At 48.6% G+C, this 27,819-nt stretch overlaps 4 protein-coding genes across 8 annotated transcripts; 3 read left to right on the top strand and 1 right to left on the bottom strand.

The window, feature by feature from the left end:
- The first annotated feature begins 268 nt into the window (after positions 1-268).
- tmem11 (transmembrane protein 11) lies at positions 269-2,677 on the top strand. The gene is made up of 2 exons (XM_076137054.1): positions 269-378; positions 1,357-2,677. The coding sequence occupies exons 1-2, from the start codon at positions 332-334 to the stop codon at positions 1,871-1,873; spliced, it is 564 nt and encodes a 187-aa protein (XP_075993169.1). The 5' UTR covers positions 269-331; the 3' UTR covers positions 1,874-2,677.
- Positions 2,678-3,904: 1,227 nt separating this feature from the next.
- dhrs7b (dehydrogenase/reductase (SDR family) member 7B) lies at positions 3,905-6,425 on the top strand. 4 transcript variants are annotated; one of them, XM_076137012.1, is made up of 7 exons: positions 3,905-4,067; positions 4,546-4,725; positions 4,798-4,916; positions 5,114-5,324; positions 5,514-5,606; positions 5,702-5,854; positions 6,001-6,425. In XM_076137012.1, exons 1-7 carry the CDS (start codon positions 3,920-3,922, stop codon positions 6,204-6,206), a joined length of 1,110 nt encoding a protein of 369 aa, XP_075993127.1. In that variant the 5' UTR covers positions 3,905-3,919; the 3' UTR covers positions 6,207-6,425. The 4 variants fall into 4 exon arrangements, with proteins under 4 accessions (XP_075993127.1, XP_075993129.1, XP_075993130.1 ...); XM_076137014.1 differs by having other exon boundaries at positions 3,929-4,067; positions 4,570-4,725; XM_076137015.1 differs by having other exon boundaries at positions 3,956-4,155; positions 4,570-4,725.
- Positions 6,426-7,125: 700 nt separating this feature from the next.
- Positions 7,126-19,791, bottom strand: cramp1 (cramped chromatin regulator 1). 2 transcript variants are annotated; one of them, XM_076137011.1, is made up of 20 exons: positions 19,702-19,791; positions 17,534-17,913; positions 15,353-15,555; positions 15,086-15,239; positions 14,853-14,936; positions 14,581-14,629; positions 14,149-14,234; positions 13,513-13,636; positions 13,326-13,407; positions 12,072-13,046; positions 11,783-11,960; positions 11,495-11,667; positions 11,327-11,401; positions 10,904-10,985; positions 10,678-10,776; positions 10,426-10,583; positions 10,146-10,335; positions 9,836-10,003; positions 9,541-9,683; positions 7,126-9,416 (listed from the first exon to the last, which is right to left on the bottom strand). In XM_076137011.1, exons 2-20 carry the CDS (start codon positions 17,910-17,912, stop codon positions 9,303-9,305), a joined length of 3,516 nt encoding a protein of 1,171 aa, XP_075993126.1. In that variant the 5' UTR covers position 17,913; positions 19,702-19,791; the 3' UTR covers positions 7,126-9,302. The 2 variants fall into 2 exon arrangements, with proteins under 2 accessions (XP_075993126.1, XP_075993125.1); XM_076137010.1 differs by lacking the exon at positions 19,702-19,791 and adding an exon at positions 18,296-18,522.
- Positions 19,792-20,761: 970 nt separating this feature from the next.
- Positions 20,762-24,610, top strand: jpt2 (Jupiter microtubule associated homolog 2). The gene is made up of 5 exons (XM_076137042.1): positions 20,762-20,954; positions 21,839-21,990; positions 22,269-22,414; positions 22,555-22,585; positions 23,072-24,610. Exons 1-5 carry the CDS (start codon positions 20,776-20,778, stop codon positions 23,359-23,361), a joined length of 798 nt encoding a protein of 265 aa, XP_075993157.1. The 5' UTR covers positions 20,762-20,775; the 3' UTR covers positions 23,362-24,610.
- The last annotated feature ends 3,209 nt before the right edge of the window (positions 24,611-27,819 follow it).

Here is a 27,819-nt window from a genome sequence, read left to right as displayed (position 1 = left end):
ACTTTGCTATGGATTATAAAACACACTCTTTATTTTAGCGATTTTTTTTTTCAAATTCCAGTTAACGACCACGTTGTACGTTTTAACACAACAATTCCTTAATCAGTACATTTCTGTAACTCTTTCATAAAAATAAAAAAAAAAAGAAAAAAATCTGCTCTGACCTCTCTATGCGCAAAAATAAAATGCGTAGAACACTGCGTAAACAGCGGCATGGTAAGTGTAGTTTACGCGTGAGTCCAGGTCATGCGTCTATTTCAAGGGTATACTACATTACCCAGGGGTCTCTGCGTTCTTAAACGTCAGTTGCAATCACGGTCGTATCTCCAACATGGCGTCGCTGGGAAGGAGGCGCGGTGTCCCAGTAAGCAGGGAGAGGTCAGTTACTTCACATCTTTGCCATTAAACGAAAAACATTTTAAAGCGATATACTATCACGCTCGTGTTGCCATTAAACAGACCCCGAACGCGTTGGCGGTTTGGGATTTCACGTTAAATACGTACGCGACGCTTCGGAATCTTATTCCAGGGGTTAGCTAACGTTAGCTGGCTAACATACACAGCTAACGCTAGCGAGCAAACTAGCAGCTCATGTGATGTTTTGCTTATTCAACACCTGCAGACGGAACTGTGGAAAGTTTAACCGCTTCAATCAAAATATTGTCGCCAAACTGCTCTACGACGCGCCCCACGCTGTTTTTAACGATTAGAAATGTTAGCCACAGTTTCTTTTCCCGAGCTGTTCTCAGAGTACAATCGTGCTAAACTTAGCCGGCCAGTGCTCCAACTTTCTACCGTGTTAGATAGTTGGTTTACGTCATCAAACCGAAGCCACGAGCACTCTCTCTCATTCTGTGTCATTTGAGCGTCCTTAACACTAGAAGGCTCTTAACCCCGGCTTCCCTCTGCCCTGTGTCCCGGTGTCTTTGAAGAAACATGCCTCCGTCTGTTCGGAACACTGAAGCTGTGTTTGCCATCTTGTCACCAGGCCGACCGACATGTTTAGAAGTCACTTGTGTCTGCTCTAATTAGAAATAGTGTGATTGATTAAGCATTTGTGTTTGTCGGACACGTGTATGTATCTGTGCTGTAATGTTCACTGTACACTACACAGAGTTGGCAAGTCCTGAAATTATTAAGGCACATTCTCATTGCTCAACTATGAATCCTGGTCAAATTAAAAAGTGACATGTCTGTTCTTGTCCCACAGTGCTGTACTGTCTTGGCGTCCAAACAGTCAAATATAATCTAACACATAAGTTTACAGAGGGCAGTTCTTGGTTGATGCGGTGGCTCTTGTTCCTGTGTTCCTTCTCTCACTGCCTCCTGCCTGTTTGTATTTGTGTTTCTGCACAGGGGAGTAATGGCGGCGACAGACTGCTACATTGTTCATGAGATCTATAACGGGGAGAATGCGCAGGACCAGTTTGAGTACGAGTTGGAGCAGGCACTGGAGGCCCAGTATAAATACATTGTCATTGAGCCCACGCGCATCGGAGACGAGACGGCCCGCTGGATTACCGTGGGCAACTGCCTGCACAAGACGGCCGTGTTGTCAGGCGCCGCTTGCCTCTTGACGCCTCTTTCCCTGCCGCCAGAATACTCTCGCTACGTGGTGCTGCCCGCCGGCGCGCTCAGCGTCGCCTGCGCCGCCCTCTACGGGATTTCGTGGCAGTTTGACCCGTGCTGCAAGTACCAGGTGGAATACGGCAGCCAAAAACTCTCGCGGCTGCCCCTGCACACGCTCACCTCCTCCACGCCCGTGGTACTGGTACGCAGGGATGACGTCCACAGAAAGAGACTCCATAACACGATAGCACTGGCTGCCCTGGCCTATTGCGCCAAGAAGATCTACGAACTCTACGCGGTATGAGCGCACTCTGAAGAAGGTTTGAGCACCGACGGAAAAGTGGGGGAAAAAGATTCCCCCCCCCCCCGACATGAATCAGAGCCCATCTCCCCCCCGCCCCCCTCCTCCAAATGTAAGCGAAGTGGAAGTCACAATCAGGCCCAGCAGACGGCTCCACACACGTGTTGGGTGCTTCCATTTTGACCTTTTTGATCAGAGGGATATTGCTAAAACTAGAAGGGACTGTTCCCTTCCCTTTTACATTTCCTTGACTTGTATGTGACGCCTGCAGCACACTTGTCTCCTTAGTGCCCCCCCTCCCTCCTCCTCCCTCGCTCTCCAGCCCGCATCCTTGACACACAAAGCGAGCGCACGAGGGAGCGGCAGCAGTTCCAGCGGACTGAGTTGTGTTGCGGCTGAAACGGACAGACGTGTGTCTCGAGTACTTCCAAACTCGTCGCCCCATGTCCCTCGTAGTTTTACTGTACCCCCCCTCTTCCTCGCTGATCAGTACATCACCTTTTCATTAAACATTAGGATATTTCAAACTCACCTTTCTGTATTATATTTTAATTTTTTTCATTAAATGGATTCTATGTGTTGTCCAGAAGAGAACAAATAGCGGAAACGTGTTTGGGGTTTGTGTGTCTTTCATGTGGATTTGTCTTTCTCAAGAGAAGGAGTGAAGGGAAGTGTGCCAAACAAGTTGTTCTATTATTTTGGAACACTTGGAAGTCTGAGTTAGGATTCACATATTTCAAATGTATATGCAAATAAGATTTAAGATTATGTTTAACATGAACACAAAGCCAAATATACACTTGGACACATCAGACATGTTGTGTGTGTGTGTGTCGAATCTGCTGTATTTATCCGTTGTTTTGTAGATCGGTTTTTCCTCTTTGATCGTAGCAGGATTGGGATGGAGTGAGGAAAAGGTTTGGTGGAATCATTGCAGGCAGTATACAAGTATGAAAGTGGAATTAAGATGTGGAGTGGATGTCATATAAAATTAATATACCATTAAAATAACAAGAAGAGGGTTCCTGATTTTGCCACACTTCAGTCTGTCATCGTAAAAACAAGCATCTGCACCTTCCAAGGCTTCAAAGTTCTGATTGTGTTTCACTGTTTGGAGTGATGAGACAGAAATAGGACTTGAACTCTTTTTGTGGGTGTTTCAGAAATCTTATTTTTCTCGATGCTCACAGTTTTTTCATAGCAGAGAAGAAGCGGTAATCCAACTCTAACTGTTAAAGCTCTATTTGGTGGGTCAGGACCTCTCCATACTCATTACGAAGCTCATGAAGGTACAGCGGCCAGAGTGAAGTACAAACAAACACTACAAAGTACTTGATTTGATTCTTTTCCATATCATTCTAGAAGAAAGTCTTAATTTGACCTCTAAACTGAGCTGGAATCTTCATCTCACGTGAAGAACTGAGCTCATGTACAGTATGTTCACTGAGCAGGTTCTAACGGAGCACGTGAGTGTGTTCATGCTATCTGCTTGGCCTGAGCAGCAGTGAACACTAAGCAGAGCCACGAGTGAGAGACCTGTGTGCTGAGCAGTGACCACATCAAACCAATTACCTCCTGCTGGGGCGCACAACTGGATTACAGGTCAGCTACCCTGATCTGAGAGTGCAACGGAAGTACACAGTAAAAAAGAGAACCAAACATTTTACACCAGTAATCCAGTTGTATTTGTCAATGAGTTGGCACAGTGATACATACATGTCAGGATCATCTAGCAGACATTGACTCCTGAAGCCAGGTGAGATGTTCTGCAGGGACATAGAGACGAAATGATCACATGTTGAGGTGTTAACTGATAAGCATAAATAAGATATATGCTCCAGCACTGTCCTCTTGCCATAATGTGACCTTTTAACCTTTCCACACCCCTGTTGCTGTCCTGTTTTAGGTTTGTTTGACCCGTTGAGTAGTTTTGCCGGACAAACAAATCAAACTGGACTACGATTAATCATCACTGGTCATCTAAATATGTCAAATTTATTAGTGTTTATGGTCGTTATCGCCGTTTTACTGTGGCGAACTACAACTCCCATGATGCTTAGGATCCAGGAACCGGAAGTCCTCCCAAACACATGCCGCGAGCAGTGTTTATGCTTTGGAGCGAACTCGGTTGATGCGTCGTCGTGCCATCAGCACGGAGGCGTCAGAGCGGTGTGTGTGACAGCGGGACACCGAGCAGGTGAGCCGGGACGAGCCGGGACGAGACCGCAGCTCCGCGTTTGACCCGCATTAGCTCAACACACAGCTGGTTAGCGCACTGGACGGAGGTAGCTAATGCTAGCATGTGTGATGTCAAAATGCTGTGTTTTAGTGTGAAAGCAGCGTATAAGAGGCAGTTTGGGGGCGTGTCTCTTTCTCCCTTTAGCATAAATCTATACTCTGGCCAATGACGTCATTTTTTAGGGTTGTTGATTGATTAATTATGCCGATACCATTATGGCGTCATGTCGCACATCATTCTGAAGGATGTGCGAACTTGTGGAGAACAAGTAGGAATAATAATTAGGAAAATTATGTTTTCTTATAATATAAACATTTCCTAACTGGGTTCAAATGATCTTTTACTTAATTGATGAATTGTTCCAGTATACGTTTTCCCTGTACCACACTTTGACTTCTCATCAGCTGACTGAAGAGGATGTGTGTGTGTGTGACAGGTGCAGGGGAGCTGCGTCTGTCAGCCATGGAGCGTGTGACGGGAGGAGGGACGCTGCCATTCGTTTTAGCAGGAGTCGGGATCCTGCTGCTCTACCAGATACTTGCCCGTCTCAGACCAGGACCGGCTCTGCAGGACGCTGTGGTGGTCATCACCGGGGCCAGCTCAGGCCTGGGCAAAGGTGTGTAGGGTGTGATGCTATGATACCTCTGTGTGACTGAGCGTAACCCTGAGCTGTGTGTTTGTTTTGTAGAGTGTGCGAGGGTCTTCCACGCTGCAGGGGCGCGGCTGGTGCTGTGCGGACGGGACGCAGCCCGGCTGCAGCGAGTGGTCCAGGAGCTGACGGCAGGTTCAACACACACACAGCGACAGGTGTGTACACACACACTCGCATAGTCAAGACACCCTAAATAGCAAAGTAGTCCCATGCATGTGACGTTAATGCCTGTGATGGTTTGGGACTCCACCGCTCTGTTACTCATCGTTCCATCTCTGCTGTCAATCATTTCCCTGTGTGACATCAGATTTAGAGTGTTTGTGAATGCAGGTTTACTCTGTGTGACCTCCAGACATACACACCCAGCACTGTGACCTTTGACCTGGCTGAGACAGACGTGGTGGACAAAGCCGCAGAGGAGATCCTGAAGTGTTACGGACAGGTGGACGTCCTCATCAACAACGCTGGAATCAGTTACCGTGGCAGCATCCTGGATACCCACCTGTCGGTTCAGCGGGACGTCATGGAAACAAATTACTTTGGACCCATTGCTCTTACTCAAGGTCAGTAAGGACTTCAGCCAGCTATGTTTATCTCAGCGTCTCCATGGCAACGCGTCACTGCAGCCAGGAGAAAGGCTTCATTCAGTACCTACAGATAGTAACGACACACACGTGTGTATGTTACTCAGTGCTGCATTAAGGCCGCTATGTAAATTGTTGAAGATAACGGCGTGACTCCTCCCCCCACAGCCCTCCTGCCCTCCATGATTGGCCGGCGCAGTGGCCACATCGTCGTCATCAGCAGTGTCCAGGGCAAGATAGCGATTCCCTACAGATCAGCGTGTGAGTGACCTTTTGTTTCCTCATGACTAACGACCAAGATGTTCCAGTGTGGCTGGAGATGAAGCAGGACTCTGGTTTGCTCTCACTTTGATCAGACGCTGCTTCCAAACACGCCACTCAGGCCTACTTTGACTGCTTACGGGCAGAGGTGGAACGCCACAACATTCCGGTGACCGTCATCAGTCCCGGATACATTCGGACCAGCCTGTCTGTCAACGCCGTGACAGGAGACGGCTCCAAGTACGGAGGTGAGCCAATGAAACGCGAGTTGTTTGTATGGAAGGCGAATCACGTGTGTGTGCATTGATTTACTCGTAGCTTTTGATCCGATTGAGCCCAATTCAATTAGTTTGGTTTCATGTTTTCTTTCCTCGTGTCGTACGTTGGCTTTCAGTTCTCGACAAGACCACAGCGAAGGGTCGCGACCCCACAGACGTGGCTCAGGATGTTCTGAAGGCCGTCCGTCGGAAAAGCAAAGACGTGGTTTTAGCCGGACCGCTTCCCACTGTGGCCATCTACCTGCGAACGCTGTGGCCGGCTCTCTTCTTCAAACTCATGTCTTCACGCGCCCGCAAGGAGCAGAACCCTAAAGATGAGTGAAGTCCGGTGACGGAGCAGGTGAGGACCGATGCCTCTCCTGGTGCTCGGCCCCTCAGAGGACTGATCTGTGTGACAGATAGCCGGGAAGCAAAAGATGGGTTTGTTAAAGCACCAGAGACTCAAAGGGACAGAAGTTTCCAAAACGCTACATTTTTCTGTATTGTGCTTGTTTTTGCAGTGATATAAATAAATCAACCTGTAGATAACCTTTTAACACCATCACATGCTCGGTGTTAATCATTGTCCTCTACAGCTGTGGACAAGAACAGCTTCTCTCCTGACTCACTTGGTATAAATAGACTTATGTCCTAGATCTATGGATTGCGGGAGGCTCAAACTTACACACTCATACATGACAGCGTCCACAGGGCGAGAGGCAGAGCGCAGCCTGGACGGGTCAGCACTCTGAGTGGTTTAGCCTCATTCCAGAAGGGCTGAGGCCACACAGATGTCTTGTAGGAAAGCTGCCGTGTCATCATGTTGGGTTTTTAGATTTCCTGTTTTCATCCACTTTGTTTCAGTCCGGTTCCCCTCTTTCATTTCCAGTAGATGACCAGAAATGACACAAACAACTTCAGCTCCCATGTGTGCTCTTTCTCCTAAGCTGATCGAAATAGTCGAGTAGTTAAACTATTTTTCAAATGAGCAACCAACAACATAAACTACAGCCATGAAGTAAGAAACTAATGCATAAACCAGGCATTATGTTTTATATCTTTATACGCAGAATAAAAACACCTTTTACAAACTGAAAAATGTACACAACATGTATTTTCCTTTGAAGTTGTCATCATATTAAGTTAAACAGAAATACTCTTCTGCAAATGTTAACAATAAATAGTCCCAATAACAATTATTAACATTATGTTACAAAAGCGCAGTCAATACTGGATTTGTCATTTTGTACAAATAAATCCTTAAAAAAAAAACAAAAAAAACAAACAACCTATCATGCCAGATTTAAAGATCAAACCTGATCATAGATTCCTTTATTCACATCCATCCGCACTGTTTAGTGTGAGAAGAAGAAGCATTTCTTAGATGTTTCCTAAATGAACATCCAGTTAATATGTCACAACATCTTTTACACACATTAGACTCATTTAGGCGAGTAGTCACATTGAAACCTTTAAACACCTCAAGGTGCTTGAAGGAAAACGGTGTTTAAAAAGTCAAACTCCTGTCCACAGAATGATGACGATGAGATGTTACAATACTGCATGTTGATGATGCTGGTTAGGTCAAAGTCAATGAACAGAGTGATTTATGAAGTCTCCACTTTAAATGGTGTGTTTGCAGTGAGCGACGGGACACAGTGGGGGGCGGTGCAGGTTCATGTGGGCGGAGTCACAAAGTACATGACCGCATACAGGCGCCGACATGCTGACACGTACTTTAGTGTTCCGTTACCTTTAATCAATAGGGGATTCATCAATATAAGACTTTCACTACGTGGTGACCGCAGGATGACGAGGCGTAAAAAAAACAATTCTTTCAAAAAAAGTGGAGTGTAAACTATGGCTTTAGTGTTCGATTTGAATGAGTTTCAATGGAGTGTGTGTGTGTGTGTGTGTGTGTGTGTGTGTGTGTGTGAGGCGCTTTAAGAGCTTCCCCAGATGTCTTAATTTGAGTCTGCGGTTGGTTACGATAACGGGCGAGTGTTTATTCTTTGGCGACGCTGAACACAGCTGTGCCTTCGTCGTTTGAACTTAACGGGGCGGAGGAAAGAAATCACTCAACATTACATTAGAGGCCAGACGTCCTTCATTCTTCTGACCTAAGTGGAAAATGTCGACGTGTTGCCGACAAAACGGCAATGGAACTGTTCAAAATACATAAAAAATTCAATTACCTTCTCACCCAGTCCATGTAACAGAAGCGAATGAATGAGCTTAAACGGGGCCACTTTATTAGGAACACCTGCACCATGAACACAACAGCCCTGCAGTAAATCCCCTCTGAAGCCTGCGCGCACTTTAACGCTGATAGCGCCTGTGACGTGTTCAATCAAACAGATGTGTTCCGAGGCTTGACTTGATGGTATTGTTGTACTGAATAATAGTTTTATACTGCAGTGTTAATAACACGTCGACAATTTCAATGTGCAAAATATGGGAAACGACTTTTAATGTAATCTATTCCAGCCCCATCTGTACTCCAACACAACTCCAACCAGAGGGCGTTCATTGCAGGACTCCGGGGTTTGACGATGTGAAATTTGAATAAGGCAACCGACAACTAAGCCTGGCGTTGGCGATGCTTGGACACCAAGCTGCAATATAAAGGCAGCGCGCAGTGTTCACAACGTTGCGACTTTGCACGATGCAAGCTGCGAAGCGACGGCTGTGGCGCTACGACCACACGTGACGACCCGGTCGACTGAGGGCGGCCGAGCGACCTGCGTTTTACAAATCTTGCATTTGACGTCTTGACCGAGACGTTTCGTCAAAGAGGTGTTACTTCAAATTCGAACCAATACGCTGCAACAGTGGCAGCGGAGGGAGAGGGGAGAGAACCGGGGCTCCGCCGTGATGCGTTTAAAGTCGCGGAGACGCCGCAAGTTTCTCTCTCCTCGTTCCGCCCGCTTTGTTTGGTCCGCGTCGTCGAGTTTGAAACCGACACCGCCGCTCGTTCAGTCACTCGCTGGCATCTGGGCTGCACCGACAGACGCAGGGCAGGAAGAGACGTGTTTTTGTTCAGATATGGCAAAGTATTCTCCTGTACATGAGGTTATGCTTTGTAAACGTATCGGTTTATCCAAAGTGTTTATCTTTAAAGGGCATTTCACAGAAAACAACAGGTCGGGTGAAACCAAAGCTTTCTCTAACTGGCTTTGAACGACGCGATGCTCGAGATTCACCGTTATTATTGCACTTTCACAAACGGGTCAGGGGGGGGCGTTAGGGGGGCGGGGCCGGGGCCGGGGCCGGGGCCGGGGGTGTGTGGCCTCCTTTTTCTCCACAGCCTGTGTTCCATCCCCGGGTCTTACCGAGTCTAGACCGGCGAGGAACCTCCGCGTCTCACTCGGTGACGGATGTCCTCCAGATGGCGGCGGCGGGGAGGAGGAGGAGGAGGAGGAGCCAGATCCGCGCCTGGTCACGGCGGCGGGATGGACGGCTCGCTCACAGCCAGCTCCTGGGCCAGGTCGTTGAAGCGGGCGATGTAATCCACGCTGCTCTCGCTCATCATACAGGCGAGCTGGGAGTCCATCTGCAAGCATCAACCAAGGCTTCAGTGAACAGCAGAGCATACGGACACGTGACGTGTGGAGACGTCTACTGAAACAAACGAAGTCGGCAAGGTGTCAATCAGGCCGCGACGTCTGCTCACTTACTTCTGCCACGTCGGGAAGCCCTCGGGACTGAAAGGAATCATGGGAGTTGCAGTCCAGGAGGCTCGGGCCGAGGAGCGCGGTGCCACTGGAGGGGCCGGCGGGGGTCAAGGTGCTCCGCCTCTTCTCAGGGGTCACCATGCTGGCTGCAAGAGAGAAGAGGGGAGAGGAAACAGAGAGAGGATCAGTGGAAGGACGGAGGAGAGGAGAAGAAGACGACATTTTCTTTGGACAGGTGATTTCATTTCCCCTGCGTGTCTTCAAGTGTCTGAAGTGTGTTAGGGAGGAGGAGACTCACAGAGGAGGCATCCCAGTGAGGAGTCTGAGGACTCGCTGGGGTACCACTGGGGGTCGTGGCTCGGAGACGGGATCCAGCCCCGGGACGGACTGGCCGAGGGAGAGGAGTTCAGCAACTTGGAGCCGTCGCTGTTGCTCAGCTTGGCCGGAGACAGAGTGGTTTCCTCCCCTGCGGCAACCAGCACACGTTTACATTACCACACACACACACACACACACACACACACACACACACACACACACACACACACACACACACACACACACACACACACACACACACACACACACACACACACACACACACACACCATAGTGGGCAGAGTTGATGGCGAGTTCTATGATGGAGTCGCTGATGTGCGTCTGGGGTTCCCCGGTGGTCAGAGCCTCTTCAGGCGGCCCGGGGAGCGATATGTCCAGGAGTGAGGCTACGCTGGGAGGGGAGAGGAGTGAAGCCCCTCCCCCTGCTGTCGCCCCGGGTGAAGGCGGGGGCACACCGTTCTGTAGAGGAGACAGCAGGTACAGGGTCAGAGTTCACAATGTCTGATCACTGCTAAGACGCAAACACAGCAAAGACTCGAAGCCTCTGACCTCTGAGGCGTTGTGCTGAAGCAGCGGCGTCTCCGCTGGGGCGTCTGCAATGGGGGCGGGGTCAAGCAGGGCGCTGTCGTCCGCGCTGGGAGACTCGGGCTCTGGGCGGGGGCTGCTGGGGATGATGCCTGCTGATTTGGCCGCCAGATCGATGGCGCCTGAAATCAATGGAAACGCTCTCACACCTGAGCCAGGTCCTGATGTACAAACATGGAGTCTGTCCCTGAGTTAATGTGGTGATGTCATACGTACTGGAGAGCTGGCTGGCCGCCGCAGCGCTGGAGGCTTTGGAGAGGGCGGGGCGGGAGGAGGAAGGCAGGCGGGTTTGGATCGGCCGGAAGGAGCCGGTTCCTGAGGGAAGGGACAGGAAGTGAGATGGGGAATGATGATGTTTGGATTACAACAACCTGACGGTGTGTGTGTGTGTGTGTGTGTGTGTGTGTGTGTGTGTGTGTGTGTGTGTGTGTGTGTGTGTCACCTGTGGCGGAGGAGTTGGAGAGGATGGAGAAGGAGCAGACGTGCTGAGGCGTGTCGCCCGTGGTGCGGGGGAGCAGAGTTCGCTGCGGACGAGACGGAGGAAACAAATGAACTAAATGCACAGATGAAGCTGTGTTGTGCCTCATGCTGCTGAGTCATGATGGCAGACAGAGACACGTCTATTGTCCCAGGCCCGTCCGCTGGTTTCCCATTCAGCAGCCGAGCTCTGAGGCCTCTTCCTCACCGCCCCACTGTGACTCACTGATGCTGCTTTTGTTTTCCTTCATATGTAAAAATCAAGTCCGTGGAATGGAGATCATCACTTCCCTCTAATGCGCAGGATTTACATTCAGACAGCCGGATGAAAGGGGACAAGCGTGTCCATTGTGTTTCAGCAGAATGGACCTTTGTCTTCCTCTCTTACCTGAACCACGAGCGGTTTCCTAAGCTGCCTGCTCCGGGGTTTCCTCTGTCGGGGGAGGAAAAGATCCGACTGCATCTGTGAGGGAAACACAGGAGTCTACAGGGTTAAATCATCGCGTGTCCATCATCCTGTGCGTGTGTGTGTGTGTGTGTGTGCTGAAGGTCTTACACTGATGGAGTCGAGCTGCTGTCTGAAGGCCAGCTCGGCTTCTTTGTTGGGGGAGAACATTCTGGAGTGTCTGGAGCTGTTGGGCGGCAGCGTGGTGGGGACCGCAAACACGCCGCCTTCAGAGTCGCCGCCCGCCGTCGAGCCCAGCAGAGTGCGGGGCAAGTTACGCACACCTGGCAGAGGAGAGAGGCGAGAAGGAACATCTGCTGTGAGAAGGCACCCAAGCTAACACCCAGGACCAGCCCAGGATCAGCCCTGATGTACGGGTCCATACAGACCCACAGCTACCTGAGGCCCCGGCACCCGGCAGGTGAAGCTTGGATCCCCGGACAGACGCCTGCTGGCGGCCACAGCTGGGGCTGCGGACGCCGGCGACGGGACCCTTCCCCGGAGAGGCCAGGGCCTGGCTTTGCTCCTCCTGAGGGGTTTTGAGAGGCGATGTCGCCGTGGCGCACAGCTCTGGAGCCTGTGGTGAAGGAGACACACATGACCAACCTTTACACGTCTAAACAATGCAATCGCAGGAGACACGACTTATGACACTCATCCCAAACTGAGCCTAACAATTCCTCCCTACCACAGGTTTAGGGTTGACCTCAGTGGCGACCAGCTTGAGGAGGCAGCGCAGCACACGGTGCGTCCTGTTGGGTGAGCGAGGCTGCGGCTGCGTCGGGGCGGCTCCGTTCTCTTGCGGGGTGGGCGGAGCCATGACGGTCTGCCACTCGTACTCCAGCTGCAGCTTGCCCGGTTTCCCGGACATCAGGTAGAGCTCGGCCAGGGTGACGTTCTCGGCGTCCCGGGCGTTCCACCCCTCCTCTCTGATTTGCCCGACGGTACGTTCCTTAGCTGCGGGGGCGGAGCTCTGCTGCAGGGCGTCGTCTGAGGCCGTCACCGGAGGCTTGGCCGGCGGCGTCTGGTTGGCCTCAGGTGAGGAGGTGCTGGAGTTCTGCTCGTCTCTACACTGCTCCGTTGAGTTCTCTGCACCGACACACAGCTTCTCCTTGCTTCTGGTCCCAGCTGGGCCTCCACTGGTCTCCACAGCGGTGCAGGTCTTGCCCCCTTCCAGGTGTCCCAGCCCACTCCCCTCTTCCCTGGGAGCCACGGTCTGTGGAGAGGAAGCAGGAGCGGACGCGGGTGGAGGCTTCTTCTCCTCTACTTTCCCACAGCTGTCTGGCGGAGGCTCGGGCGTAGGAGGCTCAGTCCGACGAATATCGCCTAGTGCAATCCCTGAGTTCCCCCCGGCAGCAGCGGCGGCGGCGATGGCGGCGGCGGCACTTCCCCGTCCAGATTTGGCAGCGTTCCTAAGGGGCGGAGCCGCGTGGATGCCCAGGATCTGGGCGGCGGGCAGCTCCTTGGAGCTCGGCCTGTTCTTGCCGCTCTCCAGCCAGTGTACGGTGCAGGACGCCTTGGAGTGGACGACCCGGGCCACGCCGGGCAGCGTGGTCAAGGTGCTGCTCTCCGCCGGGAAAAGGAACAGCTCCTCCTGCTGGGCTTTTCCGGGCGAAGCCGCGTGGCTCCCCTCCAGCGCCTCCCTCTCCATCAGACTCTTCAGCTGGGCACCGACGTGTCAAGGACGTGACACAGTTCAATCACATTTCATACAAAGCTTTATGCTAACAAAGAGCCGAATCACTGCTCAAACTCAGGCTGCTTCCATTTAGGGACCAACATAAATACGTCAACCTAATTTTAAAAACGTGACTTCAGTATAAAGTAACAGGAGGGAGAGGAGCAGCAGATTTTTTTTTTTAAGATTCCAAAACACAAACTCAATCAGGAGACTCTTCATAGTTTCATCATCATCATCATCATCGTCGTGTGTGAAGGATACAATCCGCTGGTCGTGGTAGGCCCACTTCTGTTTCAGATACTCTATGAGGCTGGACACTTTCCTGTGAAGCTCAACCATCATCCTGAGGGGGGAAAAGAGGCGACAGGGTGGGCGTCAGGACTTTCAGCTCTCGTGCCGGTGACGTGCAGCTGGGTAAGAATGTGATGTAAGCAACTAACTCCCAAACCTGAGGCGGGGGTTGTGGGCCAGACTCTGAACACGGGCCCAGGAGTGGTTACTGCGAGGCTGGAGCTCCACCGCCACCTTCAGGGGGAGACGCACCGGCTTCTGGTCCTCCTCGTCACTGACTCCTGCAGAGGGAGGAAGGTGCATTGAGGCGAGTCTCACTAGACGTTGGACGGAGAACAGGACTCGGGAGGAACCTGTCTCCGTCCTGATCCTAGAGGACTACAAACACTCTGGCGTGTGAGGCTGCATCCATCTTTTGAGTACAGACAGACATTTAATACACCAGGAAAGCAGACTTTGCCTGGATTCGCACCGGCGCCGCGTTTAAAAATAAAGAAGCCGTGCAAACAAACTGGCAAGCGAGAGGAAATCTTTTCTTCCAACTTTGCGGCGGTGTGTGTGCGCTAACGGGGTGGATGACAGCCACGCATCGCAGTCGTCATCGCCACCTCCCTCGTGCTGCTTCTCCTCCTCATTCTGCTCCCACGTGGTTACCATGGAAACCCAACCCCTCTCGCCCACATGCTGCAATTGGCATCGACCAAAAAAAAAACCTCCTCGTGCCCGGGCGTCCACGCAGGCTGGCTCTTCACTGATGTTTGTTTACTTTGCGTGCGTGTACAGAGGTACGCACCGTCTGGGTCGCAGAGCTTCTTCAGTGCGCGGCACATGGGCGCTTTGATCCGCAGGTTCCTGCCTTTGGAGCGCACGGTGGTCGCCCTGGACACACAGGAGGAAAACAGTCATGATGCCAACCGGCTCATTCTCTTGACCCCTGACCTTTGTTAATGGTTAACATCTTTCCCCTGATATTGTTGTTGTTATGATGCGATTGTAGGAATGGCACTCATTTGTTTACACACACACACACACACACACACACACACACACACACACACACACACACACACACACACACACACACACACACACACACACACACACACACACACACACACACACACACACACACACACACACACACACACACACACACACACACACACACACACACACACACACACGATATGAAGACGTTTGTATGGTTTTGGATCGGCCCACTTACCCCTGTTGGATCAGTTCGTTCAGCTTTGTCACATTCTTGTCGTCCATCACTATCAGGACAGAGAACACAGAGAGGAGGAGATATTTAGAAGAAAAACAACCACCTCTGCCCGGGGAGCAGCCGTCCCCCGTGACTGAGAGCTCAGACGCATTAATCACCTCCCCTGCGTCGCCCAACTAACGCCACCAAACGATTGCTCGCACGCAAACAGCTTCAAAAGCGGGATCTGTTATGAACACACACACACACACGCGCACGCAGATTTCACTTACGTCCACCGACTTTCTTGCGGAGCTCAGCGTAGCAGATGAGGCCGTAGAGTTCTTGAGAGGACTTCTTCAGCACTCTGGCGTAGACTGACGGGAAGAAAAGGACGGAGAGGTCAAAGTGACTCAGCGCTCTGGAGACTCAGTGAGCGTTACACACGTGAGAACACACTGATGATGACACGTTCACACAGCAAACATGAAGACAACACGTTGTGCTCGACACTGCGGGGTCTCACCGTTTGCAAAGTCTATGTGTTTGGAGATCTTGTGCCAGGTGCGGTAGTAGAAGTGGCGGACCTGCTCCTTGTTCTTCACCATGTTGGCCGGCTTGCCTCTCTTCTTGTACTTCATCGCAATGTTGTTCTGGATCGCTTCGAAGTCTTTCCCGTGCTGGAGGGACGGAGGGGAGGTCGAGAGGTCAGAGGTGCACTTGAACTTGGTACGGCTCTGTCCTTAGATACGTGGCTACGTAGCTAAGACACGGAGTTAGTTCACACCGGTACCTCATAGAGCCCCTCGAAGAAGCTGTTCTTGTCCTCTGCGCTCCAAGACTCCCACTGTCGACGGGCCCTCTTCTGGTTCCCGGCCTGCTCCTCCTTCTCCGCAGACCCTTGGCCCTTGGAGGCCTTGGATACTCCCGCCGCCGCGCTGCTCACAGACCCCGACGGTCCCACCGACCCCTGGGAGGAAGAGCCGTTCTCTGCCCCTGCAGGTAAACAAAAGGGGACGCCCACAAATACGTCAACCACAAAGCATTCGGAGGAAAGCGGTTGCTTTGCGTAACGTAGAATAAAATACAACTGAGCTTTAAACTGTGTGGTTTGAGCGATGCTAAAATACACACACAACCACCCGCCGCCACTGCTACCATGCACAACCTGCCATGCTTCCCCCCCCCCCCCGCCTGGTTGAGCTCTGGAGAGGAGGCAGAACACATTTGCTACAGCCCCGATCTGGTGGCACACTTGAACGGCCAAGTTCACCGCAGAACAGAGCGCAGGTCCAGGAGTCTCTGGCACAAACAGGGAGGCTCGCTGTGACTCTCGTACTGACGGTGTTCGGCCAAAGAAAACGGGTGTTAACCTACGAACGCAAGATCTGTGTGTGAGTAATGAGCTCTAACCTAGATGCTTCAAATAGAAACGCACCGATATAGCCTCACATCAAAATAAATGACGACTTCCTGGGTCAACTGGTCACACAGCTTGACCGACGATCAATCTTTTTTCGTCTCTCCTCATCTCAAACCGGACGAAGCCCCGGCCGGTTTCAGGCACATCTCCGTGCCTCTTCCTCGCTCCACCTCCAGCTCCTCTGCCTCTCGCAGGACGCCGCCTCCAGCATCAAAGCCCCGGGGGGGGGGGGGGGGACGCCGCGTTTAAACAGATACTTGGAGTGACCTGGGCTTTACATTAATACACGGAGAAGATTGTCTCTTATCTGTAGCCACTTAATCAAGCAAGACACACACTTGCTGCTGCGTATCTCACCGACCCTATCAGCTGGAAGCCACCCAGAGAGCCCCCCCCCACACACACACACACACACACACACACACACATCAACCCTTGATTGTAACAGGGAGCTGGAGTCATCACTGGGTTTAGTTCTTTGTTTGTATAATGTAACTATGCCCCTGCCTCCATGACAGCTCGTGTAATCTTAAGCACACGCTGCTCACATTGTGTATCGGTACAACAACAAGGCCACAGCAGTCTCACTACCAAAACACAATCAGGCTTCTATCGCCGTTTCTTTAACTATGATGTCAATACCTGAAGAGAATAATCAGCTACATTATTTGTGGCTCCACAGTGTAGCAATGCAACAGATAAGTGAACTTTAAAGTATCTACTCACACTCTGACACGTCCCTTTGTTCATGCTGCTGTGTTGTGTGTTGCATCATCTCTTTACTACCTGTAGAACACAACGCAACACAAAATCCATCCAGCCAATAGACCGAGCTTAATATTAATATGACGCTGGATGGATCGTCTCTGAGGCTACGCTACGCTAACATGACCCTGTGACTGAACATTATAAACTCTACGCAAATATGATTTATTGCAAGGAAGCTGGATTGGACGTTGGACGGCACAGCTGTGTGTGTGTGTGTGACCGATGAAGCGGGGCAGTTGGTGTGCGTGTGTGTGTGTGTGTGTGTGTGTGTGGCTATTCTGGGTCTAACTTCATACATGTCAAGTTTGTAAACACAAACATTCAGACTTCACTAATTGGAGGGGATCAATGGAACTCTGGAGGTGAGGACGATGCAATCATCCTTTTGTTTTTCATCTTACAGAAGAAAGAAGGGAAAGTAAAAGCTCCATTTCCTGTCATTCACACATTTGCTGTGAGGAAAAGATTGAAATCGCAGACATCTGATTAATTTTAAAGCTTTCAGTGATAACAGCCTCATTTAGCTGTCCTGTGGTTTTGATGCCACAGTGGTAAAGAAAATGATTTGATTTGAAAACAGTGTCATCAGAATTGGCGTGGTGGCATCCCGGCCTGGTCTGGACTCTCCACTTGGGTTCGGAGCCGCCAGAAACCTCCAGAGCCCAACAACACCAGCAGCCACAACACAAAGCACAACGCACAGGGGCATCTATTTAGCCACGATCGATTATCAAACTATAGAAACAGTGGCAGCCTCGTCCAACAGCTGATCATCTACGGTACCTTTCGATTTTGCCCCGCCGTGTCCATTGATGGTCGAGCCGATGGAATCTTTCCGGATCCGCTTGCTCGGCGGTCTTACGCTGGATCGTAGAAAATGATGCTGGTCGTGAGACGGAACTGCCGGCTCCGCTGAGGTCTGGAGCTGTTGGTTGGAGCCTTGTCCGGCTCGGTTCGGAGGAGGAGAGGCGGGGAGAGCCGGTGCTGAAGCGGGGCTGAGAGTCGTCGCTGATGGATTAAGAATTTCCACTCCGTCGTCTCCCTTTGTACTGAGCTCCTCGCTCGCTTGCTCTCCGCTCTCCTCTTCGTCGCAACCTTCGGGCTTTCTGGACGGATTCCTCCTCCCATCGACACCGATCCCCTCTCTGGAGCCCGGCGTCATGCTGCACACACACAATAAAGACAAATCGGTCCAATTAAGAGCAAAACTGTGTGTGAAATTAACTTCTAAAGACGACGTTCTCTCTCTCTCAACATGGCCGCCGCTGTTTGTTTCAAATCCCCTCTCCAGTCCCGACGAAACAACACCAAATATATGAATCTAACATCTCCACATCATTTCCATTCAAGAACCAAAATAGTTTCCCGACACATCGCTGAGCTATCCCCGCTGTCTTTCGCTTGTATCGGAGCATATTTGGGGCAGAATTTCAACTAAATTCAAAAGCGAGCGCCTTTCAGTTTAGCGCCCTGCAGAAACGACAACGAGAACCCCTCGATGAATTCGACCTCTAAATAAAGTGTTTATTTCAGACAGAATGTTACCCATTCTCATGCTCTTCTGTAGCGGACGACGTCTTCTTTCTCTTCACCATGGGTCCGACCGGTTAGATTGGCAATAATAGATCAAATGAAGCATAATAAAACCGAGAGCGATCTGTCCGCTTTCTGCCCTCTCCTTGCTCCTGCCTCGACTGAGCTGAACTCTCTGCGCAGTTCAACTGTTTTCTCCCAGTAATATCATCACTCAAAGCCTTTATGCTTCAAAGAAATCCACATTCAAACACCGATCAAACGTGTAAAGACATTAGCAGCACCCAGTAGAGAAGTATGCACCGGCGGACGCCACAGTTAAGCTCATTTAAATTGACAGGTGTAGATAAAGTTTTATTAAGCTGTGTGCAAGAGGACTTCGCTTGTCACTACGTCATCATCGTCTGTAGAAATTGTGTCTGCAAAACAATTTGACACGAGTCCTGTATTTTAAGTCAATAGCAACAATATTCACAATCATCACCACTTTACCAATACGGGCTCCTATGATCAATAATAATAAAATGAAGATAAACAAACATCAAGAGCAAAGGGGAACTCGGCTAATGTGCTGTGTGCATATGAAGGCATTATCTATTAGATTGGTAAACAATGTAACGTAGTGTGTCCAGTAGAAAAGGGAATATCTTTAAGTTTCCAAGCAAATGAGTTTCCAGTTAGGAAGAATCAGAATTCAGGGACGAAAGAAGTGAAAGCAACGTAGACGAATCTGAGTCAGACATGCCTGGTCTGTATAAGAGAAGGAATATTCTTATCTTGACGCATTCCTACATTCATTATAATGACCTATTCTGTGTCAATAAACTACTAATAAATGCAGAAGCTCAGATGAAAGTGGAATAAAGAGCTGATTGTGTTTCTAAGAACCTGAAACTACTGAACGCCAAGATCACGACAAAACTCTTTCGTTTCAAAGTAAATGTAAAGTTAACGGGTTAGTGTAACGCTAATTCACTTTTGAAAGGTACAGATTATGAGTTATAATCATGTTTACGTGTAATATGAAGGTTGATCAAGAATCGAACAGTAACACACATGATCGCACAGAGTTCTTCTAACTATTCATCTATTCCTCAATGTATATAACGATCCAAAGTGCTGGAACAAGGGTCCTTCAAAGATCGCAGCAAAACCTAACATGGTAATAGCTTTGGTGATTCTAACAGACATCTGTGGTTAAAGTTAATTTTGTTGCCATTGACTTTTGTGACATGTAAGCCAGAGCCATCTCCCTCCATACCGGGGCACCTAGCATGGCTGCTGTAGTTGGCTGTGGCTAACTTTGTGGCATTCACAAAAAACACTCTTAAGAGACATTCCTTTTAGCTCGGAGGTTATATGACACACAGCCTTGGTTTGTGGGTGCGACAATGGCGATAACAAAGTCGACAAATTACCTTTACTGGAAGCTGATGGAAGAACTCCCAGTCGAATCACAGGCTAACATGGCTAGCTGGCGGCAGAACCTCCAGCTTGTTACAGATGACAGTTCCTGCAACTCGATTCCCACGCGCTATGGCACGCCCACTACAACTCGAAAACAAATCCTGTGATTGGTCGGAAATACACGCGGAGCATAATGAACTATGACTGACAGGACACTCAGCCAATCGGTATTAAGAGACGGAAATACAAGCGACCAATCGTTTTTTATCTTATTTTTATACCGTTTATATTTTTCAATATCTGTTTTCAAAAGTCAATGCTGGTTCGAAACTTTATTAATGAAAGGTGTAATATTTTTCTTTAATTTAATTTTTATGTGATCTGTATCACTCTTACAGCGGTTTTGGCGCTCAGACAAAGAAGTCCACGTAGTGATTGACATGTATACGGTCAAATCAATAGGCGTGTCTTATATGGTGCGTTTGAAATATTAAACACTGTGCGTCCAATCTCGTATAGGGAGATGGAATCTACTTGTGATATTTAAAATGGGGTGTGGCGCAGCATGTGTTGAACGACGAGGAAAGAAATAAAGCGGAATGTGGCTAAATTAATTTGTTTTTCTTTTTGCATTATATTTTTACGGCAACTCACACCTATTGTGTCTGCGGGGGGAAACCCCAGCGTCCCGGTATTCATAGTAAGCGCAGCCAAAGTCATAAGAACTGGGAACCTAACACATGGGTGCGCTTAATTTATGTCCGTGGCCGACTTTCGGCCACATACCAGACTTTTGTTCTGTGCTATTTATTTGATTTTAAACCAATTAACGACTCCATCGATAAAAATAAATAAAACAGATAAATATATGTATAATAGCGTAATTATTTTATAAAGAGGTCGCGTGAATCCGTATTTGTACTGTATCGGGACACAACAAAAGCCTGAGTTCGTCCGCCCGCCTTCGTCTCTCAGCGGTACCGGGTGTATTAAACGAGCGGTACCCACTTACTCAGCAGACAGGCGAGTGGACCAGTGATAAGACGACGTATTACGGCGAGGGCGGGGTTAAAGTCCGGGCTTACATGCACGGAGTTTGGCTCGGTGGCAAGCAGCAGCAGCAGCAGGAAGCAACTCGCTGGTCGTCTTGTTGGCACTCGGAACAAGTTGTCTGTCTCCTCAATTTGTCGACTAACAAGAGAAACAAAATGACTTCGACAAACATGTTTCAAGGGTTGGATACGGGTTCGAAACCAAGTTCAAGGTAAATGATGCGTAGTGGGAGAAGTTAGCGACATTTTGTAGGCCAACATTGTGTAATTCCAAGTTTAAGGCAGCCGCCCGGTCAGCAACACTTCGAGTTCAAAAGCGACACAGCCACGGATTTACGGAATGTTACCAACAAACTAACCCGTTAAGGTTGTCAGAAGTTTGTCTGTGTGGGTTTAACTTGCATTTCCTTGTCTGCGTCTTTGTTAATGAGCTTAGTGGAGATTTAGCTTACGAGCTAACCGAACAGGCGTTGTCTTGCTGCGGAAGTGTTAAAGCACTTCAGGCGGCTCTCTGCTCGTTAACATCGCCACAGCCGCCACATTGTTACAGAGTTGGAAGAAAGAGGCCCGCTCTCTTGATCCCGTCCATAGCGCCGCCTTTTTGGGTCAGATCCACTTTCAAACCGAGCTCATATATGTCGTGTGTTGTTGTTGTTGCTGCAACTCGACGACAAAAATGTTGCGTTCAGGTCCCGAAAGTCTGTCAAGTGAGGGACATACGGTACGCGTCCCTCCTTTAGTATACAGTCAACAGAGGGCTTATTAGATCTTGTGGCGCAGCTAAGACGTTGTAACTGCAAAGCTCGATCGGAAATCATTGGAGAATACACAGAAACCGAGACGAGATTTGTGTACTGATTGCGCAAAATCAACATTCCAGCATGAGCTAAGCATTATTGTGCGTTCTGTGACATCTATCACCCTGCGCTCACAATGCAAGTCATGAACTCCTCCTCCCAATGAGTAAACGATAATCAACCCTCAATCTCTGGTTGAAAATGTTGACTCAGACATTCCAGAATGTTGTCCCATCTTTCCCCAGAGATCACATGGGCGCACGCAGTCCATTGATTCTGTCTTCATCTCTCCTCTGCAGGGTGCTGCGGCCTCCCGGAGGTGCCTCAAGTAATCTCTTCGGTGGCTACGAAGAAGATGCTGCGGTGTCAAGGAAGCCCAATAAGATGGCCTCTACCATCTTTGCTGCGCCAGAGGAGACCCAGACTTTCTCCAGACGCTCCAACCCCCCAGGTCAGACCAGCCTGTCTGGGTAAATGTCTGTGCCCCGGGTGTGAAAAGTATCAGAGTCATGAGATCATTCATATGGAGCCATGAGCTTATTTGCCTTCCATTCCCCCATCTTCTGTCCCCCAGCTCGTGTTGTTGTAGTCATGTGTGTCTGTGTGTGTGTGTGTGTGTGTGTGCCTCAAACGTGCAGTGAATCGATGCCTTGCTTCACCGACTCCAGCAGGACGGTCAGGCGGGGCGGCACAAACCACACACTCATCTCCTTTTTCCTTTATGTACAGGTGGTAAGACCAGTGGAATATTTGGGGATCCAGAACCTCCAACTCAGGTGAAGAGACCCGTCCCTCCAGGGGGGCAGACCAGCAACATATTCGGTCCCTCAGACTCGGTCCAAAGCTCCAGCCGCAGCCACCCAAACAAACCAAAGGTACCTCCTCTCCTCTCCTCTCCTCTCCTCTCCACTTCACTACAGTGCGGCGTGAAGCAGAGTCACAGAGAAGACACGTAAACATCCTGAAGTGTCCCACAGCCCGGAGAATATGAAACATTTTGATCTTTTTTTTACAGGACAATCTAAGCGTGGGGCCTGAGCCACCAGGTGAGTGTGTGTGTGTGTGTTGTGTGTGTGTGTGTGTGTGTGTGTGTGTGTGTGAGTTTAGGGTTGAGTTTGTTTGAGTGTTTAATTTTTACTGATGAAAGCATTTGACATGACAGTGGGCATAGGTGTGTGGGACAGGTGGGTGATTTCTTTTGATACAGAAAGAGGGAGAGACAAAAAGAAAGAAGGTTGTGTTGTTATTATTATAGGTGTTGTTTCACTTTTTGTCGAAGAGCGGCAGACAACGAGAAAGAGAAAGGAGAACTGAGACCCTGAAGCAACATAGGCAATCTAATGTTCAAGTCAATTAAAACATTAGGGGGACAAACAGCAGGAAGCCTGGATGACATCAGTGTTGTTGGTTGGATGATCTCATAGGTACAGGATGATGTCAGACAGCAGTGTAGGATTTAAGCAGGATTTACACTTAAATGTTCATGATTTGTTTTCTGGGCTGTTGTCTGAAATGGATCCTTCCTCTTTAAGCGCCTCAAGCCAAAGTGAGCCCACCTCAAGTGAAGGAAGCGCCCATCGCCCCCGTCGCTGCACCAGCCAAGGAAGAGCCCGCCGCTGCCGCCGCCGCCGCCCCTGCCCCTGCCGCCGCCGCCGCCGTAGCAGCCCCACCCTGTCCAGAACCTGAGCCTCCCTCTCCCTCCCCCTCCCCCGCCGCAGCCGATGTACTGAAGAACCACGAGCCCCACTTGGGACCCAGGCCTCGCTCCCACAACAAGGTCCTCAACCCGCCCGGAGGGAAGTCCAGCGTGGTATTCTACTGAACACGCCACTCCTTCCTGTCTCGTCTGTATTCTCCTTCCTGTCTGCTCCCTTACTAATCCTCTCTCATTCCAACACCCCCTCCCCCCTCCCTCTCCCTCCTCTCACACCTCCTTAACCTAAACAGGGATCTTTGTTGACTCTAGATTCCTCTTCACATATGTTCTTTTCAACCGCCCCTTTGCACTTTCTGGTCCCGTCTCTGTTTCCTTCTGTTCACTTCCTAACCCACTGTACTCTGAAACTGTCGAGTCACGCAATCGCCAATCAATCAGTCGCCAGGCAATCTGTTATCTCCCCCTCCAGACTGTGATTCTGTCTCTGTGCTGTGGTTTTTTCACGGTTTCTACATTTTGGTCTGTACAAAATGTTCTGTTTTGGTTCAAGGCACAATATTTGGCATTTTTGCATCGGGGGGGAGTGAAGTGAGACGTTGGATGCAGACTGCTTGTATCATTTTAGAGCTTTAAACAGATTCAGGGTGTAGCTTAGATATTTATGCCTTTGCAGGTTTTCAGGCGAGGGGTCTGAACCCGTAATGCCCCTTAAAGCTTTAACACAAGATGCCTCGGGGCGTTTCTATTGGCACCGACCTCCCCGATTCCTCATTAGACTCCAGCAAAAATCATCTATTATTGTGCGGTGGCTTTTACGTAACACAAGTGTCAAACTCCAGCTAAGGAGAGTGTAATGTTTATCATCGGAGCGTTCCTACCCTCTTCATCACGGTGCCTTCATTTTCTTCTCTCTCCCCATTGCGACGGGCTTCAAAATTAACGGCCCGCTGTCACAGCACAAACTGTTAAGGGAGAGACGCCAAAAATTCTTCAAATTGACTCCAAAACCAAGACGGAACGCAATCGCCTACTCCCCAAACCTTTCCTAGCTCCTCAAAAGAAATTCCATTTTGACTTTAATGTCTCTTGCTTAATGCGAATGTATTGTGCAGGTACTATTCTGCTGTGTCATCATTGCTTGCTTTATTGGAGAACATGCCTTTTTGCTTGGGGTAGGCCTCTGTTTATGTTTTAAATTAAAACGGCTGAACACAAGTGAACTCTGGAATAGCGTGTGGCCCGCCTGAGTCCAGGTAGGCTCCTCAACAATCACTCTTCACCCACTTCATGACTGCACATTGATGGTATTCCGGTGCCGGCCTGTCCCCCTGTGTGTCGGCGTGCCTGGCAGGCAATGAGCATAGCAGAGGAAAAGAACCTGTGTATTGCAATAAAATGTTGTTTTGCATTTGGAGTTTGTTGCATTTTACTTTTGGAATACATTTGCAAAGAAACAGAAGCTGAGGCAAACACAGCAGAGTGTTGGACTCTGCAGAGGCAACGTCTTGTTTACTTCAGATGTGCTCTGATCTGGTTTGTGTTTGGTAGCACTCTGAGCAGGCCGGCGCTGTTCTCAGGCACCTGGGAGGAATTTTGAGCTTTTGGAAATGTAGCAACTGTACTTTGTAGTCGTATAAATGCCACATTAGCTCACTCTGTGGGTGTGAGGGACAGAAAGGGTGCAGGTCTCATTGGGCCGGGGCTGAATTCTTAGGCTATTTTGACAACTGTGGCATCAGGACAGGATTACGTCTGCATGAGTCTGCATATTAATGCACCATGAGACCAGAAGATCATCTACTTCCTGTTGCAAGGTGTTGATGGCAAAACAAAAACCATAAACCAACTGTAAATTCAAACAAAGCCTCCTGGAATCAATTGATCAAATGTAACAGGTCTTATAGCGCCACCATCAGGTTAAAGTCCGGTGTTTTGCACAGGTGGTGAGTGCACGTGTCCACAATGTTTGGTTGCAGTTGACCTATTCATGAGACAGCACTTTTAGTAGAATAAGCCACGCCCACTCAACCTTAAGCAGCCAGTGACAGCAAAATATCACACAACAAAGAAACCTTTGTCTGACTCGGTCTACATGTAAACATTTGTGACTTGACCACAAAACCACTAAAAGACAAACATGACCAATAACATGATCTCCTTGGTGGAGGTACTAATCTGTTTTCTTTACCTTGTACAAACAAATAGTGTGTTTGAGTTTGACTTCAAGTCTCCTCTATCACTTCTTGCTGCTGACACACACAAAGCTAAAGAGAGCTGGAGTGAAACGCAACCACAAAAACTGTATCTTACTGCCACCTACTGAAGTAAACAAGAAGGGCAACACACACTGATCCACTGGTCCACAGATGAGGACGTTAGAATTTACAATGGTTGGATGCATAATGGATGGAACAGTACATTTATATCAAGCAGTTTAGTTTTCACACATCTATTCAGAGTAAATGAAGTTGTTGTTGTTGCAGGTTTGCACTTCCTGTACCATCTAAGGTTTGATTTGACAACATGAGAGCTCAAATCACAATCGGCTTTCATAAAGAGAAAGCAGGAACTTACTTCAATAACCATTTCTGCCTTTATTGTTAATCCTTTTCAACGCAGACAATCGACCAAGCAAGTGTGAAAGATGTCTGCTCTCCACGGGACCCTTCAACACACCCTTTTTAATTCACTATGTGTGTATGTGGTAGTGTCGTGTGTGTGTGTGTGTGTGTGTGTTGGTCTTTTGGCTCTGTAACAACAATCTGTCTCTCACAGGGCTTGTGAAGTCATAAACCGGTTCTTCCACACTAATATTTTACAAGTGAATGAACAAGAAGGGGAGGGGAGCTTAGGTCTGTGAATCAGACGCAGGAAAACAATCCCCCTAAATCACCTTTTAATTGTAAAGTTAAATAAAAGTATTATGCTGTCCAATACAAACAGGATCTAGCTTAGCGTTTTATTACAGTCAGACTTGGGAATCTGATCATGTAAAAAGTATAGAATGCTTAATTGGAATGCTTAGAAAACAGAAAAGTATGATCTATACAAATTATACAAATACAGTACATGTTGCTTCAATTGTCTCTTACTTCTTTCTAAAGTATCAAACTCTAATATAACCAACAGTGATGGCATCAAGCTACAAGTGAGGCCAACAAATAAACAAACATTCATACACATCCGTCTCTTCCATCAGGCCCCTAATAAGCTATAGGCGGGAGGACAATTTCCAACTTCCAACATCAAGAGCCAAACTACCTTTACTGTCCATGAACTTAAACCTGTTTCCTGTTCCTTGTCTCTTCTCAGGTCCGGCCCCCCTCTCTTCCATGAGTGTATGGCAACGTTTTGACCTCTTGTGCCTCCGTGTTCCTTGATGTCGTAGGCTACATCACTCTAACGTTCTAATTTTGTAGGGTAGTCTGGACACCACTGTCCCTAGTTTGGTATGTTGTCCATCTCTTCCCCATGAACTTATATCTCCCTACAGCTCCCTCACCCAACTTATCCAGACCTTCACACTCAACCACAAATGTTAAATCTCTTCAGTGCCACCAGCACAACAGTGTCAGACTCTATAGAAACTTAAATTAAGATGAATGATAGTGATATCGTCATACTAACAAAGCCATGCCATCAAACTAACAAAGTGACAGTGATGCCCTCCAATATACAAAGTGATAACATACAAGCTAACAGACTAACAACAATGATATTACATCTATTCTTTATGAAACTCTCAGTTCTCCCAGTTCGTCTCTAGCTCTCACAGGATCTATATGCATGAGAGCTACTGTGACCCTATCATCAATCTCAGCTGTCATTTATTACTTCCTTCCTGTGCTGATGTATAGATTTGGCACTCCCTCCCCCATCCATAAGAATATAGCATTAGCAATACGCCAAATAGCTTCACACGTCACATAGAGATCACACAGATGCTTTACAATTCTTTCACCTATACTCTTATTGTTGACACTTCTGCCTCCTGTACCCATGTTCATTGCGTAACCACAGAACCCAAATTGAGCAACTGTTGACTCAGATACTTTGCACACATTGTTATTTGTATAACAAGGTGTGTATCTGTCATATGCTGATCTCTGCAGACAATATTATACTGAGCATGGTGGCTAACTCTATGGATCTTATGGTATATTCACTGTAAGGCCTGCAGATTATGAAGCGCTCATCTTTGTTTAGTGGATATGGCACAGTGAGATAACTTTATAGTTCAGTGTATTTGTCTCATCCCACTATTCTATATTTTGTTTCTGGTCTTCTTGTAAAGATGCAGTTGGTTTACTTTGATTCTGAAGCATTTAGTTTTAGTTTTTGGGCAGTACAACAAAATGTTATTGTTACAAAATTCTAGTACCAAGGACCTTTGTCGAGTAAAGAGAATGTTAAGTGGGCTTCTATGAAGAACTTCCTGTTAGAACCTTAAAAATAAAAGCCTTTGTAGATAATAATTTCAGAGCAAGTTGGAGCGACAAAGTAAATTCACAGGTATCTCAGAAAAGAACATGGACAAATCTGGTTATGTCTTTGGAAACAAGTATTGTAAGCATTTATAAATGTATTGGCATTAGACTAATGTCTTCCTTTTTGAGAAACTAG

Source organism: Genypterus blacodes, unplaced genomic scaffold, assembly GCF_046128005.1.
Source record: "Genypterus blacodes isolate CSIRO-AG114 ecotype Tasmania unplaced genomic scaffold, CSIRO-AGI_Gbla_v1 ptg000291l_1, whole genome shotgun sequence".
In the NCBI taxonomy this organism is placed as follows: Eukaryota; Metazoa; Chordata; class Actinopteri; order Ophidiiformes; family Ophidiidae; genus Genypterus; species Genypterus blacodes.
Note: the sequence above shows the minus strand (reverse complement) of the source record. Positions and strands in the feature narration are given on the sequence as shown.

Bases quoted from the DNA above. Each gene is read 5' to 3' on its own strand.
- tmem11 (XM_076137054.1), top strand. From the start codon at position 332: ATGGCGTCGCTGGGAAGGAGGCGCGGTGTCCCAGTAAGCAGGGAGAG. The intron at 379-1,356 runs GTCAGTTACTTC...GTTTCTGCACAG, and splicing joins GTCCCAGTAAGCAGGGAGAG to GGGAGTAATGGCGGCGACAG.
- dhrs7b (XM_076137012.1), top strand. From the start codon at position 3,920: ATGATGCTTAGGATCCAGGAACCGGAAGTCCTCCCAAACACATGCCGC. The intron at 5,325-5,513 runs GTCAGTAAGGAC...CTCCCCCCACAG, and splicing joins ACCCATTGCTCTTACTCAAG to CCCTCCTGCCCTCCATGATT. The intron at 5,607-5,701 runs GTGAGTGACCTT...CACTTTGATCAG, and splicing joins GATTCCCTACAGATCAGCGT to ACGCTGCTTCCAAACACGCC.
- cramp1 (XM_076137010.1), bottom strand. From the start codon at position 18,345: ATGGTGAAGAGAAAGAAGACGTCGTCCGCTACAGAAGAGCATGAGAAT. The intron at 15,240-15,352 runs GTACCGGTGTGA...CCGTCCCTCCAG, and splicing joins TCTTCGAGGGGCTCTATGAG to CACGGGAAAGACTTCGAAGC. The intron at 11,961-12,071 runs GTAGGGAGGAAT...CCTTCACCACAG, and splicing joins AGGTCAACCCTAAACCTGTG to GCTCCAGAGCTGTGCGCCAC.
- jpt2 (XM_076137042.1), top strand. From the start codon at position 20,776: ATGCACGGAGTTTGGCTCGGTGGCAAGCAGCAGCAGCAGCAGGAAGCA. The intron at 22,415-22,554 runs GTACCTCCTCTC...TTTTTTTTACAG, and splicing joins GCCACCCAAACAAACCAAAG to GACAATCTAAGCGTGGGGCC. The intron at 22,586-23,071 runs GTGAGTGTGTGT...TTCCTCTTTAAG, and splicing joins CGTGGGGCCTGAGCCACCAG to CGCCTCAAGCCAAAGTGAGC.